This window comes from Mastigoproctus giganteus, chromosome 10, assembly GCF_048544385.1.
Source record: "Mastigoproctus giganteus isolate SK-2022 chromosome 10, ASM4854438v1, whole genome shotgun sequence".
NCBI lineage: Eukaryota > Metazoa > Arthropoda > Arachnida > Uropygi > Thelyphonidae > Mastigoproctus > Mastigoproctus giganteus.
In genome coordinates this window covers 55,836,965-55,855,173 of record NC_143584.1, presented here as the reverse complement: position 1 = coordinate 55,855,173, position 18,209 = coordinate 55,836,965, and the positions used below count along the sequence as shown (strand labels likewise).

Genomic DNA, 18,209 nt, shown 5'->3' with positions numbered 1-18,209 from the left:
ACAACAGTTGCATGTGATGTTCACTCCTCAATACACACACGTTTGTCAGTTGGTGTCAAATCTTCGTGTGCTATGACCAATGTGTTACTTTATTTTATTTATTTATTATTATTTTTTTTTTTTTCCCCTTCAAATAAAATTTCATACACTCTTGAGAAGCACATTGATGACTTTTTAAACTAAACGAAGGACAGGGAACAACTTTCCTGTTGAGATAAGATCAGCTAATTAGTCAAAATTTCAATACTATTCAGCTTACTGAGTAATATCTATTCAATTCGTCATCCTGAATTTTACTCAGTTAAATTCTTAACTTCACCAGTCACCCATTTTGGCATCTTATATTTCTGGCAATTGACCACTGATATGAATACATTTGTGACTTTGAGGATAAATTTGCAAATATAGGTTTGTGTTAAACATGAAGACATTTGTATCTGAATTATACTGTAGTCTCTCTAGTTAATTGAGCCTAAGAAATATCTCATTCCATTTATATTATCCTCTGTCTCTCTTGAAATTGATGCATTCACCTTTACCTTTGACACCTAAGTTTCTTTGGATACAACTCATTTTATGCTATTGTGATCACTGTCTAGTGTGTTTTTTTTTTTTTTTTTTTTTTTTTTTACTCCACTGTCAACTTTCTGAAACACTGAAGTTACTTAGTCAGAACCAGACCTAGGATATTAGAGTCCCTTAAACTTACATCAATCCCAGCACATCTGGGATTGATGTAAATTCAATGTGCAGTAAAATCAGTTGTAAAATGCAAATAAACACTTTAGAGATCTGTTATTTAATGCTATTTTATGCATGAATTAACCAGAATAAAGAATTTGCAAATAAAGGAACCACTAGTTGCCGGTGATCACAGTGTACTGATGTGTGGATTACTTAAAGATGTCACTACCATCGGGTAAAGGGAAGGGTTTTTTTCTTTCATAAAGGTGACTACAGTGGTCTCAGAGAGTTCTTTAAATTCTATAGATTTTTTTTTTTTTTAAAAAAGAAAAAAAACAGATCAGAAAGATCAATAAAATATTTTCTAGCAGTGGGACCAACTTATGATGTTTTCAACAGCAAATTCTAAATGGAAAGCATTCATGGAATTAGTCTTGGAAAACTACTAGGCTTTTTGTACAAACTAAGAAATAGTGTTCAAGGATTAGGCCTTGCAAAGATTAGGCTAATCAACCCTTAGTCTAGGAAAATAATGGAGTCACTGGTTAAAGAAGCATTGCAGGATCATCTAGGCAAGACTGAAGTAATACTTGAGACAAAGCATGGGTTTGTTAAGGGGAGTCTTGTCTGACCAATTTGAATGGATACTATGATGTGGTCACAAAGGAGTTAGATGCAAAAAATAATTTTTCTATCATATACTTGGATTTCAGGAAAGCTTTTGATACTGTTGCACTTGGAAGACTACTGTACAAATTGGAGCAGTATGGCATTAAGGGCAAGTTGCTACTATGGATAAAAGTATGGTTGAGTGGGAGAAGACAGAGAGTGGTAATCAGTGGACACTGGACACTGCTCTTTGTGGACTAATGTTATTAGTGGACTCCCCGAGGATTCGATGTTGGGTCCATTTTTGTTTTGTATATTTAATAATGATATTGATGAAGGTGTATCTGGCATGATGTCCAAGTGTGCAGATGATACAACGGTTGAAAAGGTTGTTAATGACAGTGTGCTACTGCAACGGGATCTAGAAAAGTTGGTCAGATGGGCTGAGAAGTGGCAACTGAAGTTTAAATTGACAAATGCAAAGTACTGCAGTAACTCCAGAGAAATGTACCAACTGTGTTGTACTTGGGTAGTGGAGAATGAAAGAGACCTGGGGGTAATTGTGCAGTCAGATATGAAGTTTTTTGAGCAGTGCAGACAGACTGCCAGAGCAGGTTATAGGGTCTTGTCAATGATATACAGGAATTTTGCTCGTAGGAAGATTAAGTTATTATCCCTTTGTATAAGGCAACGGTCATGCCATGCCTTTAGTACTGCATACAGGTCTGGTGGCCTCATTTTTGGAAGGATGTAGAGTCTCCAAACTCTGCAAATTGCAGTGTCTGGAGACTCGGCACCTGCGAGGTGATCTAATTAAGGTTTATAAGGCCTCAAGTGGTTTGTGCAAGCACAATGCTGATGGGATTCTTCCTCTTGCTCAGATTACTCATCTGAAGGGACATAAATTCAAATTGAGGTGAGACAGTTGTAGAATAGATGTGCAGAAATTTGCCTTTAGCCAGCGGGTCGTTGATTTCTGGAACAAACTTCCATCTGTTGTTGTGGAAGTTGATAGCCTAAATAAATTAAAGAAGAACTAGACAGAGTTTTGGGGCAAATAGATGGGTGAAATGGGGAGGTTTAATTTTTTTTTTTTTTTTTTTTTTTTGATGCTGTATAAACTTGCTTGCATGCTTAATACAGCATCATCATTGCTCTTTTGCGTCATGTGTGTAGTGCTAATGCTAGTTTTCAGTTATGTCTAGATGAGTTGTTTGATGTGTTACAACAAATTGTAGCTCACTGCAACACACGTCTCAATCACCTCATGTCCTTCTTAATAATATTCAAAATGGACCCAAGCTGGTCGAAAAACACTGCATTATACAGGGATGGGATAAGAAGGTTTAATCAAATAAGCAGTGTGCCGCTCCTTCTCGGCAGAGGTAAAAACAAGTGGCATAAGCATTGTTAAGCAACTATCATAGCTTCAAAGCATAAATTTCAGTGTTAAACGAAATTGTTTCATCAGAACTGTTTATGGTAATTTAGTTAGCAGATGTACCAGACCATCTGGTTCATCTAAAGTAAGGTATTCCTGAATACCACTAAGAGACAGGAAACTAATGACTAAGATAAATGCACTCAACCCTTAGTTAGAAATGTTCTGATTAAGGAATTTGCTATCCCCTCTGATCAGTGTGACCTTTCTGTAATTTAACTGTATTCAATATAATGAAAAGAGGAGCAGATCTTAATAGACAAATAAATATGACTCAAGAGTTAAATTTGCAAATTTTAAAGATAATTGTGTCAAGGACATGACAGCAGGCTACTTTTTACAAACTCCTCCATGTGATTCAGTTTTATTCTTATGATGCACATAATTGAGAAACATGGGCAGAATGTAGTTGTCATATCAAATTTTAATGAACAACAGTGGTTTCTTTTATGTGTGTGTGTGTGGGGTAGCAGTCCTGAAGAATTAGAGGGAAATCTTAATCAATTGTGCAGAGTTAGTAAGGATTTCGGACTAAAGATGAATATGGTAAAACCAAAGTAATGATGAAAAAAGTATGCCACAGAAAGGGATATTAATCATTGAAGGAGCAGAAATTGAAAAGTTAGATTCATATACTTAACTTGGACAAGTCATTGGCTGTACTAATGATAATTTGCTGTAAGTCAAGAAAAGAATAAATTTCTGATGGATAGCATTCAGGAAATACAGTCACATACTGAGGGGCAATATCCCAATTTGTCTGAAACTTAAAATAATGAACCAATGTATATGACTCATGGAAGCTCATTCACTGAAATAATGGAAGAGAAGCTGAAAACTATGGAGCGAATTATAGTAGGAATCAGAGTTTTGGATAAGAAGAGAAACACATGGATTAGGCAGCAAACTCAAGTAAAGGACATTCTTATCAAAACTAAAGAACTGAAATGGACTTGGGGTCGGACACACCGCTTGAAAACGTGATTACCAATGGACTAATAAAATAACCAAATGGTACCAAGGGAAGCTGAAATAAAACCTGGAAATGGGCAGATGAAATTCAAGACTTTGTAGGTAGTAAATGGATGGCCATTGCACAAAACAGAAGGAATTAGAAAGTTGCTGGAGAAGCCTTCCTCCTGCAGTGGATTGAAAATGGCTGATGATGATGTGGTGTAGCAATAAAAGAACACAAAGTGGAGTTTTAAAAAAATGATTTATTGCTAATCAAACTAATCGCTACCTAATTGAATATACTTATTATGCCATTCTGAAAAAGTTGGCAAAGGCATCCAAAGAGATGGCGCCTCCGTAGCCAGGTGGGAAGGAGCAGCAGTGCGTAGCACACGCTTCTTGATTAGACCGGGGTTCGAGCCCGTCACCACCAAATATGGAGGATGCGGAAAGGTCAGGGAATAACCACCGCATATCCCGGAGCGATATGGCCTTAGTTGCTAATGCTCCTAAAAACCAAATAACAAACAAACAAACAAGCATCCAAAGAGATGATATTCAGTTTGGCAGATTCATTTTTCTTTGTCCTCAACAACCTGAAATCTCTTTCCTTTGAGGGCAGTTTTCACCATGCAAAGAGGAAATACACTGGTACTAGTGGATTTCCTGGAACTAGTGCGCTAGTGGATCAGGTGAGTAGAGTGGACAATTGATCTGTGTAATGCCATGTTTCATCAGAAATGTCTTTACAGTTGTAGAATGTGCACAGGCATTGTTATCACCCCACCCATTCTGCACTTGTTGTGAAGTCACAACTAGTCTCCCTTCTCTCAGAATTGCAGCCTCACCTGGGAAATGCATTTCATTAGTGTCTGGAGCAACTGTGCATAGAAAGCAGAATAGTCTCTCCCCCTTCCTTCAAGTACACCATTTGCTAAAAATATGGTGATCATCATCATGATCCTCAACTTCTGTAAATGAAACTTGGGCCTTGGTAATGAATTTGAAATCCACTGCATGCTCTCTGATGCTTCATTTCTTGGGCATACTGACATAATCAAACTTCATTTCCATTGACAGTAGAGTTGAGGAAATTAGGATTATCATGACAAGTCTGGATGAAGGCTCTGCATGATGACACTTTTTGTTGCTGCTGCTCATCTGTGAGGCTGTACGGCACAAATTTTGCACCTATCCTTCCTTTTCCCTAAATCTTTATGCAGAATTTGACCAGTCATCTCCTTATTCATATCCAACTCATCAGCCATCATCCCGAGAGTAAAACAACGATCTTTTTCAATCTTGTTCTCATTTTATGAGGTTGGTGGATGTCCACTTTTTGGATCATCACAAACATCCTCACATCCTTTGAACTGCTACATGGTTAACGTTTCATCACAGTTATACAGTTTTTAACAGTTCATACGTTTTTGTTGCTCCATTGCAAAATTATGATATGGAATGTTGATAACTTCTTATTTTGTATTGTTTTTTACATATCAAACATCAATATTAGATGTGTTAAAAAATTGAATTTCTATTGAAAATTGTCAAAAAATATTTATGAAGAACAAAAGGTTTATGATGCCTTAGTGGTCTTGATAAACACCCATTATTGACCAGAGATAACAGATTGGATCAGGGAAATCCAATTTACTGGAGAATATTGAATGCAGAAACTTACAATATGCAACAGTTTTTCTTAGATATGGAGGAGAAAAGCCAAAACATTTATACCACTCATCATAGAATTTCATATCAAATTTTAATTTAGATTTAGGTATAAGAAACCCCCAGTTACATATGCACTTACACTGCATATGTAACTAATTATGGCTTTTACATTCCTTTTCTTTTCTTGTAAAAAAATTTCAACATGTCTTTTTAATTTTGCTAGAAACATGGCACTATTTGACAAAACTTCTGAACAAATCTCACACTATGGACTGCTTCTTTAACATGTGAAACCATACTTAATGTAATTAGGATTGTATTTTCAGTATACCTTTTCCTGCTTTTTCTGATCTGTCTGTGAAAGTAAATTACATGGTCTTTTACCAGCAGTCATTCATGCTGAAGTAGATGGAATACATCATCAAAACTTGTTACACTCACTTCAGAATTTTTTATAAAAATTCTGAAGTGTGTGAAACAAATTTAATCATGTTATCTTGCGGGTACAAAGTGGACATTAATTTTATTAATGTACAAGCTTATTCATGCACTATTTTCTATCAACGAAACATGCAAGAGTACAAATTCCACAACTGTTTATTGATGCTTTCAAATATATGCAATGGTAAACAAAAAACTGACACCAAACAACCACTATGGAATACATGTGTAATGGACATCCACAGATGGTGCTGGGTTATAAGATAAGAAATAAATGGCTGATTTTAATGTAGCAGGGAATATGCCATGCTATGATTAGCTGCTGATGCTTATGGCAATTTGGAAGACACTGTGGGAAAATAATGATATTCACCCTCGTGGCTAGCACAGTGGTTATAAACACTGTTCTTCTACATGCAGCAAAGGCTTGAGTTCGACTGATCAGTAATCAGACCAGTATATTTACAAATTTGTTTTTGGTTTTATTATTAATCAGAAACTTTGCTAGATAGAGGAAGTTGTGTGAGAATTCATCACACTACAAAACAAGTGACTAAATTCGCTCCCCACAGTTATGCATTTTTCCCCATCTATGTTTCAACTTAAATTTCTTCCTTGTAGAAGTCTGTATTTTGCTCATCAATCCACTCAGTCACTGCCTGTTTCAGATGTTCATCATCGACAAAATATGTTCCATGAAGATGCTGTTTCAATTTTCCAAACAATCAAAAAATCAGATTTGGCCATATCAGGTGAATAACGAACCCACCAACCAGCAAGACATGTCATGGGTAGCTGCTCGTGTATGGTGGCATGTACTGACCTATGGCTAATCTTTTCTTTATTGGTTATCTGTTCAGTGTTAATTTTACAGTTTTCCATAACTAATTTATGCACCGTGTTGACCATTTCTTCATTTTTGGCTGTTGCTGACCACCCAGTCCTTGGTTCATCTTTGTTGCTCTCTCAGCCATGTTTAAATTCAATATGCCACCTCTGGTTTGAACAATGTATAGTTTCAACATATACATTATTCAAACATTGAATTATTTCTAGTAATTCTACGTTCTCTGTTAGGAATTTTATAACTGCTCAGATTTTTCAATTTTTATCTTGATTAACCATCAATTATTATTATGCCTATTTGTACCTTTGTACTTTAAATCTAGAGTATGTGTTTGGTAAAACATTTTGGATGCCCCTCATAATTTGTTTCTGATTATGATACTCTGATTTGTGGCTCAAAGTTCAACTTCTATTTCATTCAAAAAGCAATTCTCCATTTCTGCTGCAATTCATTTAATTTATTTTTATGGGTTTTATACTGAAATCCACTAGTTTTCCTTTGAACAAAAACTAGTGGATTTTACAGTAAAAAAAACACATAAAAAATGTCAATTTTTGTAAACTTCAGAATCTTTATAAATTCATACAGATTACACATCTTGTAATCCGTACAAATCCACTTTTAATAGGATGATTGGACAATGATTAGATTACTATTAAAAATTTACAGTGCTGAGTGATTTTTTTCTGAAAGTACTATACTGTTTTTTTTTTATAATTTGTGTTGTCAAAAATATCATTGCTTTCCACATTAACGATTTATAAGATTTAAACAAGTGAATGTGAAGAGGAAGCATCCTCCATAGTTCATTGCCAATGAGGAAGTGGTATAGGTTTGAAATGTTCCATTCACTCCCTCATTCACCATTCCCTCTTTTTAAATTAATCTTGGGGAAATTGATTGGGGGGGGGGCAATGGAAAATAAAATTGAAAATTTAAACCCATAAATGGAAGAAGTGTTAATTTTTTAAAATGTTCCAGTGTTGGGTAAGGTGGCCATCCATCCCATTCATGCTTTTGAAGTTTGATGTACTTGTTACAAAAGCAGAATTAGCTTTACTTGTTGCAAAATCAGAATTAATTTCAATTTGCCACTTTGTAGTGAAATTAATACATTGCTCTTCAGCACTTTTTCATGTGTTCCCTATCATAGCAAGTAATTTATTTATTTATGGTTCTTGGCATAGGCCCCTTAGATTCCTTTGTGCCATAAAGCACCTAACAATCAGTGTTGGGTGGGACTTTGACTCATATTTTAGAGGCCCTTTCCTAGTACATGAAGATCACTGCAATATTTAATATGAATGGATTACAAAAGCAGTGCAGGTTAGAAAGAAATTGCTTTAAAGCAGTTATTACCCTCAGTAGTCATGTGATCTTAAATGACAATTAGTGCCTTGGATGGCTATTTTCATCCATTTTAAGAATTCAATTTTGAGTTTGTGAATAGCTGTTTTTGATATTTTATTCAGAGATGTGATTTGCAGCTTTTTTTAAGTTTATGGAAGTAAAAGTATCACCTTAAATAATTGAGTTACAACATAATAGAAAATATTTTAGTATTTGCTGATGTTGAATAAGGAAATAAGTTAGTTACCAGCATATGCCTATCAAGCTATACACTTTAAAGAAACATTTCTCTTTTGAAATAGTAATTAAATTATTTTACTGGCACAGGTAAATTGAAATGGAAAATTATGAAAATCTAACCACTTCAGAAGAGTATAAGGTAAGATCTGTCTTTAATTTCTTGAGCAAATTACAGATGATTCTCAGACATTTCGTGGTACTTTCTATACTACTTCTTTAGCGAATGAATTGCTGTCCTTATTACACTTCAATTTTACATGTATGTGCACATTTATTATAATAAAGACAGTAATCCAATCACTGAAGAATTTGTAGAAAAGCTGCAGTGCCCCTGCATACTTACCGCTCTCCATTCAAGAATTTCTTTTGAAATCCTCCATCAGTATGGTCCCCAAATCACTGAATTTAGCTTCCTTTGATTTGCAACAGCTGACTATTCAGAACACGACAAAGGAACTGTTAGCAGTTCCAAAAGAAGCCTATCACAAATGCTTCCAAAAACTGCAAAAGCATCGGCAATAGTATATATAGTGGCAAGGAGTATACTAAACTAATATATAAGAAATTATGAACCAGCTATTCTGATGGATCACTTCAAAGGCGACCCATCCAAATAGCTGGTTCATCATTTCTTAAATATTAGTTCAGTAACCAGGATTTTTGATAACACCTCATAGATTTCAAAAATACAGCAAGTTCCTATATCAATAAATTTAAAAAGTTTTAGTATTATTGTGTGTATTGAGGTGGGGGTCTGTTTATCCTGTGGTTTTAATGCTAATTCTAATATATTTGCTGCAGGGTCGGCAAGGAGAAATCAAGCACTTGTACAGAAATTTTGCATTTCTTCACTCCCGCATGATGTTGGAAAATGGCGGCATCTTTGTGTGCAAGACTCGACATTTAGTACTTGCAGGAAGTCAGAGGGTAAGTAACCCCCCCAAGTCTGCTTTATTTTTACACTTACTTTACTGATAGAATTTTTGGATTATCTTTTGATAGGCTCCCCCCAACTGACACATGTATGTGATTAATTAGTTAAATCAACAATGTTCTCAGAGGATAAGTAACCCCCCCCCCCCCAAGTCTGCTTTATTTTTACACTTACTTTACTGATAGAATTTTTGGATTATCTTTTGATAGGCTCCCCCAACTGACACATGTATGTAATTAATTAGTTAAATCAACAATGTTCTCTTCAAGTTGGATCAGTGTACAGGTTAAAATGGTGTCCTATGTCATCGGTGCCTGATAGCAGTCTTCTCTTCGCAAAATCGCACCTGATTTGGCAAATTAGATGCACGCTTTTGTTGGTACCACACAAAGTTTCACATTCTGTTTTTTATCGCTGCTCTAGTGTCACGCACTTAGTGGGGTTTTTTTTTTCCCCCTTTCAGTATTGTCGGTAAACGGATGTATTCTTTTGCAGTATCTGTTTTGCTTCATTCCATCCTATCAGTCTCTTGTATAATTTTCAGTTTAATTTCCAGGCTTAATTCTGTCATTTACATTTTGTCTCCATAGCACTGCTGGATGAGATTTAATATAAACAAACTTTAAATTAATTTAAATACACAATTTTCCAAAAAGACATCTCAGATAAAATGGCACAAAAAATAAATTATACTGTACTGTAGCAAAAGACTCTTTGAACTGGCGTAACAATTGCAACTGACCTTAATCCCATGGAAAGCGAGGAAGTGTATGTAAACAACTTAGAAAGACTGTTTTTTAAGTCAAGATTCACTGACCTTGTTATGATTGTAAAATAGAATATTTGTGGGGAAAACTTCTACCCTAACTGCTGCCATCATGCTATTGTTTTGGCCTTTACAAAACTACAAAAGGATCTCAGTTACTCTACAAACCTTGTAAGTACAGAAATTTTGCATTTTTGTGCCTCCCATCGCTCTTACTAATTAGGTAAAACTCTAGAAAAGATGATTCCTGTCTTATATGTTTCTTTAAAGCAAACTACTCAGTAAAATGCAATATGGATTTCATAGAAACAGGTCTACATTTGATCCTTTGGTTGAAAGCAGAAACAAACATCCAAACTGCTTTTCTTTGAAATATTATCTAGTTACGATTTGCTTTGATCTTGAAAAAGGCTATGATGATCATGATAACATGTGGTGATTTGGTCTTCAAGATCTTTGAGGCAATCCCCAAAATTTGATTTTTGGGACTTGTGTTTGATGGAAAGTTGACCTTTCTACAACACATGCGTCAATTATGTGCAAAGTGCACGAGGGGCTTGAATATCCTAGGTTCAATCTCATCTAACTATTGGGGTGCTGACTGATGCACTTAATTGCACCTCTATCATGCAATCGAAGTTAGATTACGGGTCTAAGCTATATGTATTTGCTAGACTGTATGCTCCGATGGCTGGAACCCATCCACAATCAGCCTATTCGTATTGCCAACTTTAAAGTTTTGAACATTTGAACATTTCTAGTCCAGAGTTTTGTTGAAGCATATGAGCCATCATTATCACTTTGCAGGAAACAGTTGTCTCTACAATATGCTTTCAGACAAATCCCTGCCAGACTACCCCACGTGGACACCCATTTTTGAGCCATGGTTGGAAAATCTTTGTAAGACCCATCAGACTGCCAATTGTCCCTTAGGTATTCATGTCCAAGGGCTTCTCAGACAGCTTAACATCACACTAGACAACATTGCCCTATCCCCAAGGGAACTGCTTCTACCCTGGTATGTTTGAACACCATCATGCAACTTCTCTATTAACAAGTGGGGAAAGACCAGCACTCCACATTCTGTCTACCAACAAATCTATGCTGCCCACCGAGCTGAATACAGATGACCCCCACTTAACACCAAAAAAACGAGCGCTAAGTGAGTGCCATATTCCCATAAGGTAATATATGTATTTGTGAGTTGTGGTCTATGCCATAGGATATTTCCTAATCAATAATAAACAGTAGTGAAAAGATGCACAAATGTCGGTCAAAATATTTAATATTCAAAAATTTATACATATGAAATATTCTGCATTACATATCTACACTGTGCTGCCACTTTATTAAGTACACCTACCTAGTAGCATTCAGCCTCCTTTGGCCTTCAAAACAGTCTGAATTCGTCTAGACATGGATTGAACAAGATGCTGAAAACGTTGTGCACGAATGGAGTACCGTGCAGACATGAGTGTGTCACACATTTCCTTGAGATTCGACGGAGGTGTAGGCCTGCAGCGAACAGCCCTTTCTAGCTCATCCCAAAGATGTTCAATAGGATTGAGATCCAGGGACTGAGCAGGCCACTGCAGCAAAGAAAAATCATTGTCATGTTCCTGGAACCATTCCATAGTGATTGAGGCTTTGTGACTGGTGCATTATCCTGCTGGAAGTAACCATCTCACTGAGGATAAACTGTCAACATGAATGGATGCACTTGGTCAATAACAATGTTTAGGTACGATGTGGCATTCAGACGTGAATCTATGGGTATCAATGGACCCAACGTGTGCCAAGAAAACGTTCCCCTACACCATAACACTGTCCCCACCACCTTGCACAGTGGTCGTCAGACAAGACAGGCCCATGGATTCATGTTGTTTTTTTTTTTTGCCAAATTCTGAGCCTTCCATCAACATGATGCACCAGGAACCTCGACTCGTCAGACCAAGCAACTGTTTTCCAATTATCTATAGTCCAGTGCTGGTGTTTCTGTGACCACAGAAGGCGTGCTCTCTTGTTCTTCATTGGTAACAAAGGTACGCAATGTAACCGTCGGCTGTTGTAGCCCATTTGCGACACAGTGCAGCTAGTGGTCCATTGCGATATTTTGTTCTGCGCACCAAGGTTGTATTTTGACATGATTGTGCGACATTGTGGCCCATCTGTTTGCTTGCACAATTCTAGCCATCCTCTGACCTCTCTCATCAGCAAGCGATATTCTTCCACTGGAGTGTCTTTGAGAGAATGTTTTCTGTTCGTTGCACCATTCTTGATACACCCTTGAAACTGTGGTGCGTGAAAAAGTCAGGAGAACTGCCGTTTCAGATATGTTTTGTCCAGCACATCTTGCACCTACTACCATGCCACGTTCTAAATCCATTAGATCACTCCTTTTGCCCATTCTTGCTACAGTTTGTACTCTTAACTGATAATAGAAAGGTTGTTCTGCTGCATTTATATCCACAACTGTGGTCGTGTGACTTGCAACGTTGTGCGACTAACCATTTGTGTGCACAGCAGGGATGTACCTAATAAAGTGGCAGCACAGTGTATATAATTATGTGGTAAGTAACTATATTACATATCGAAATTAAACTTAATGCCAATTAAAATCCTGAATTTATTTATCCAATGGCACTGGGCTGTTGAGTTTTTGTACCTTTTGTCGATTTTGGGTTGTAATTTGCTCTCTTCCTGGTAAACTAAAAGGGATTTTAAAATAAAACCCCGCAGTGTTACAACTCAACAACGAAGTCAACTACTTTGAAACCTGGCATGTTTTTGTCTTCTTTCAATATGTACCTTCTTTTAGGCATTCATTTCCAAAAAAGTCCTGTTTCATTTATGTTAAAAATTGGTTGATAAGTGTAACACCCCTCTTCAATAATTTTAACAAGTAGTTATTTGAAAGTTTTGGCTCCTTGATCTGCACTTGCGTCTTCTCCCTGGATTTTAAATCTGTCGAACCACCCCTTACTAGCTATAAATGGTTCCAAATGTTTTTTGAGGCGAGCTTTGTTCAGATCATCATATAGGCTAATCGCTTTTTCTTTAATAATATTTAACTTAACGGAATTCTGCATTGGATATTATCTTCAATAAAATTATTTAGAAGTCTCTCCATTTTAATCATAATAGCTAGTGTAGCCCAAGCCAATTTAGTTGCTTGCAACAGCTGTCTTTCCCACTGCTAAATTAATTCTTTATATTTTTATAATTGTTCTTACAGTTAAACCTGCCAGTCCTAAATTATTGCACACATCCACTTGTAGTTGACCAGAATCGATTTCCTTCAAAATGTCTAATTTAATTTTTAAATTCAGTCTTTTTCTTAACTTTGTAGTCTTCATACTATGTCCAGACGTTGCTTTTTTATTCTTATCCATTTTTTATTCTTATTCTTATCCAATATTAATTATGATACAAGTAAACTGTCCGTTACGGACAATGCCTAACACTGTACTGAGTGATGACTAGTCCAGATAAATGCATATAGTGCAAATATTACAAGCAATATCCTTGATAATTTTTTAAAATGTTGATCTCAGAACTACATAAGTCACTGCATGGGAAACGTTTTGCTATTCGTTATCAAGCTGTTGACTACATTGGATGAAACGCAGCCAACTGGGCTAGCCAGGTGGGTAAAGTGCCTGCCTGGAAACCCAAAGGTCGTGGGTTGGAATCCCACCTCGGGCTTAGATCAAAGTACTGCAAAAACCTTGGGAGGTGCATTATGGCCACTGAAGCCGATGCGCCAATAACTACCAAAAAAAAAAAAAAAAAATCGGATGAAACATTTTTGTTTCAATCTGTTTGCTGGTAGAAGAGCATTATAGTGAGATATGGGTTATAATATAAGCACAGTGTTATAGCAAACCATGTTATAACGAGAGCCTACTGTACGCTGACTTGTCTGTCTTCACTGATGGATTGAGGTCGGCGTTTTCTGTCAGGTCTGCTGCCATCTTTACAAATAACATTATATCTCAGAAGATATCTAATGAATGTAGCATATACTCAACAAAATTGTAAGCTGTTGAGTCTTGGGCCTCATTAAAACCAACAATTTCCAAAGGTGTATGGCGTATACAGCTTTTACTAGACTACAGGTGTTATCAGGGAGAAGATATAATCCTCATACTTTTTGAATGTTCTTTTGACATTTGTTTCTTCTGGATTCCAAGCCACACTAGAATCAGAAGTAATGAACTAGCCAACATTGCAATGGTTACCACAACCCCAGAACAACTGTAGCCTTTTAGGCTCCTATACAGACTACAGACAATTAATATTAATTCCTCCCACACCATAGCAAGCTGCCAGAAGGAAGACGGCTTTGTACAGAGTAGTCTGAGTCCTCAGTAGCACCTTGAGATTGATGCATATGTTCTAATTTTTGTAGCGAGGTGAACCAGGTGGGGGTAAAAAAAAAGCGTGGTTTATAATAATGCCAAGGTATTTGATTTGAGAAACAAATTTGATGGGGACATTGCGTAGTTTCACTGTGGGAGGTCTAGTAAGACTGATTGTTCCTTTGATGAGTATGTCTTATTTTTTCTTCAGGTAATATGAAGAGTTGACCATTTGTGGATTTTGCTAAGGGCAGCATTACTTCTCACCTAGGGAGGAGGCACAAGTATCAGCATGGACAAGCGGTAGTAGGCTATCTGCAAATGCTATCAATTTTGAGTGCTCGATTTTGGTGTTGAGTATTTCATTCATGATCATGGGCTAGAACATAGGGCCAAGGACTGGCCCCTGGGGGGGGACATCCTTTTGGGGACTTGACAGGTGGAGCGTCTGTATTTCTGTATTTGGTCATAACCATTACAGTTCTGCTGGTGAGGTAGATTCATAGACAGTGATAGAGTTTGTAGAGGTTGGCTGCATATGTGAGTCACCTAAGAATGCTTTGTCACCATAGAGCATTAAATCTGCCAGCAAATTCGATCAGGTAGGCTGCTAGATACTTTTGTTCCTTTTGAGGGGTTGCTGAAATTAGATTGGAGGGAGTCCTTGGTACAGGAGCCATACTTAAATTCATGATATCTTGGAGATGGTAGTTTGGCAGCAGTATTATGTTGATTGGTTTGCGTATATAGGAGTCTCTCGAAGACCAAACCATGACAGGACATCATCATCGTCATATTTAAAACTTGTATTACCTAAACTAAAAGTTCATCAACACTAAAAACTAACTGTTTTATTGGCCACTTGGCCTTCACTAGTCTAAAAATATTTAGACTGTAGAAGTGAAGTTGCCCACCCCCTGCGGGTCTCCACTAATCTAGCGCAACTCTATCAAATCTTGTCAAATTAAATTTTGCGACATCATTCCTCTGTCTCAAGCAGTCATCCTTTAAAATTACTTCTGTATACAACTATATACACAATAAATACCCTTCCCAATATACAATAAAAACAGCCTATATAAATTTAAAAAAACTGTTTATAATTCTCTAAACCAGGGCTATCCAAACCTCAGCCCGCTGAATGATTTGTGCGGCCCTCCTCTGGGTTAGGCCTTTTGATTTTCACATGCAAAAAGAATAAAACTCTCATCGCAAAAGACTACTTGCAAGTGCAGACCTAGCTTCTACGTGCGACTTCAAGTGCATTTCGTTGTGTCCATGCTAGATGTCTCGTTTCAATGTGCATGCTCTGCTCTGCTCTGCTGGGCCCATCATTAGTGTTGTTCATTTGTCCTTTTACCAAGGTTGTGCCACTGGGCTCACCAAATTACTAGATACCATTGCTATTGATTTTCGTGTTATCTTCAATATACCTCACTTCCACTTAATAAATTACTACTTACTGTCGAACAACCATGTCTCACAAGAAATAAAAATTGAAGAAGAAAAGAGAGTGTATCAAAGCCGATGGGAATCAGATTATTTGATTACAAACAACAAGAATGAAATTCAATGTCCTGTTTGCATGCAAGTTTGTCAGTGCCTAAAGAGTATAATGTGAAACGACACTATACTACATTACACAGTAAAAGATTTGAGATGTATATTGAGGAATCAAAAAGCACCATTATTGCAGAATATAAGAAATTAATGCATCAAACGAGTTTTTTTTTTTTTTTGCTAAACTTAGAACTGCACAAAGTTCTAGACTTGCCGCTTTGTACAAAGTACTGTTGGAGTTAGTGAAAGCAAAAAAGCCTTTTAGTGATGGTGTGATTGAAGAAATGTTCATTTGAAATGGCAAAACAATTTAATGAGCAGAAATTAGCCGAGAAGTTCGAAACAGTAACATTATCTCATCAGACCGTTGCAAGACATGTAGAAGACATCGATCAGTACATTTAAAAAAAACTGTGTGATTCAATGGCAAAATGTGGATACGTTTCATTGTGTCTGGACGAAAGCACTGATCAAGCAGATGTAAATCGACTTTTAATTTTTGTTCGAACTATTCATGACTTGACTATTAACGTGCAAAGATATAAGACTGCTCAGTATTATATCTTTGCATGGGACTACTAAAGGTACTGATATTTTCGAAGCAGTTCAAAACTCTGTTATAAACTATGGAGGATTCGATAAATGTTCCTGCATTGTCACTGATGGGGCCAATGCTATGGCGGGGACTGGAATCGTGTTTTGTGGACTATTGAAACAAAATAATATTAACTGCCCTACCATTCATTCCAGCATTCATCAAGAACCACTCTGTGGGAAATCACTACATCAAGTCAATGCCATGAAAGTAGCTGTAAAAGTAACCAATATTATACGAGGAGGTAATAGATTTCTGACCCATCGCAAGTTCCACAAGCTCCAACGAAATGGATGCTGCATTTGGCAATTTGCTCCTCCATTCTGATATTCGCTGGTTAAGTGCCGTAAAGTGTCTAGAGCGCTTTTTTGCCATTCGGAAAGAAATGCCCATATTTCTTAAAAACAAAGTGAAGGCTGACACAACAGGGCTTGAAAATCAAATTCACGATCCCACCTTTTTATCTGATCTTGCATCTTTAACAGATATGACCAACCATTTGAATCAGTTGAACTTAAAGCTGCAGGGCAAACAACAAAATATTGCCATATTTTTACTTTTTTTCCTAATTGCAAAAAACAATTTGAAGAAATTAAGAATTTTGAAAGAACATTTTCCGCTCATATAAATGCATTGAAGCAATCATGGAGGACTTTGAATCGATTTGGCGATATTAAGGAAATTATAGAAGATATTTCAGTTTTCATTCAACCATTAACTGTCAGCATTGAAAACAAGATCTGACCTCAAACTGGAATTGTTCGATTTGCAGTTTAACCCTTTTCGTACTGGCAGAATCAAAAAAGGAGATTTTTTTAAAATTATTACCAAGAGAGTGCTATCCGAGATTGAGGGACTTTGGACTCAAGATGTGCTCAATGCTCGGGAGCACATCTTTGCGAAAGCACCTTTTCAACAATGAAATTCATCTGATCTGATTTGAGTCTGTACTCCATTGTGGAGTACAGACTCAAACCTGGCCATTGCTTTATGTGTATAACTCTTTTAACATCTAGAATCATCTTATATGTAACACAGCCTTTTTCTGACTGTCTCGACCGCTCCTGCCAGATCTGATATGCTGCTCTAAACCTCTCCCTCTCTTTTTTAATATCACCCTTATCAATTGGGCAAGCTCTAACCACATAGTTTTAGTTTATTTCTTTTTGTTTTATAATATAGACTCCTCTCCATTATCACGAGATCTATCGGCGTATAACCATCTATCACACTTAGAACATCATTAGAGACAGTCCTATGTGCACGTATTACTCCTAGTAGGGCCATACACATCAAGTGCTTTTTTATCACAGAATGCCCAAGTCCCACAAGCGTCAATAGCTATGAGGATAAAGATGCACTTATAAACATTGTATAAAGGGGAAGGCATTAGATGTGCATCTAACGCCTTCCCCTTTATCCCTGTCTACTCTCACTATTCGTTTAATCTTAGCATATATTGTTTTCACTTTTTCTTTTATATATTTTATGTGGAGAAAGAAGCTCGGTTTACTATCTAGAATAACACCTAGATACTTAACTTCAGAAGCAAAACCCAAAAATAAGTCCCTCCGACCTGACTGTGGGATATCTTGTTTGGCTCAGCACAACTTTTAATAACAAACACTTTGATTTGGAAGATGATGTCTCCAACTTGTGCTTCCTAGTCCACTTCTGTACTTTTATCAGTGTACTGCTCTGCTTTCCTCTCTGTTTGCAATCTATAGTTCCCATGCACCACGATCAATACATC

At 36.8% G+C, this 18,209-nt stretch overlaps 1 protein-coding gene across 2 annotated transcripts in view; it reads left to right on the top strand.

Annotated features, from left to right (window-relative positions):
- Spt5 (Transcription elongation factor subunit Spt5) overlaps positions 1-18,209 on the top strand; it is a 457,857-nt gene that overhangs the window by 266,210 nt on the left and 173,438 nt on the right. For both annotated transcript variants that reach the window (XM_090382503.1, XM_090382504.1), the window contains exon 18: positions 9,042-9,167. In XM_090382503.1, the coding sequence (XP_090238629.1) occupies positions 9,042-9,167 (126 nt within the window). The remainder of the gene's footprint in view (positions 1-9,041; positions 9,168-18,209) is intronic.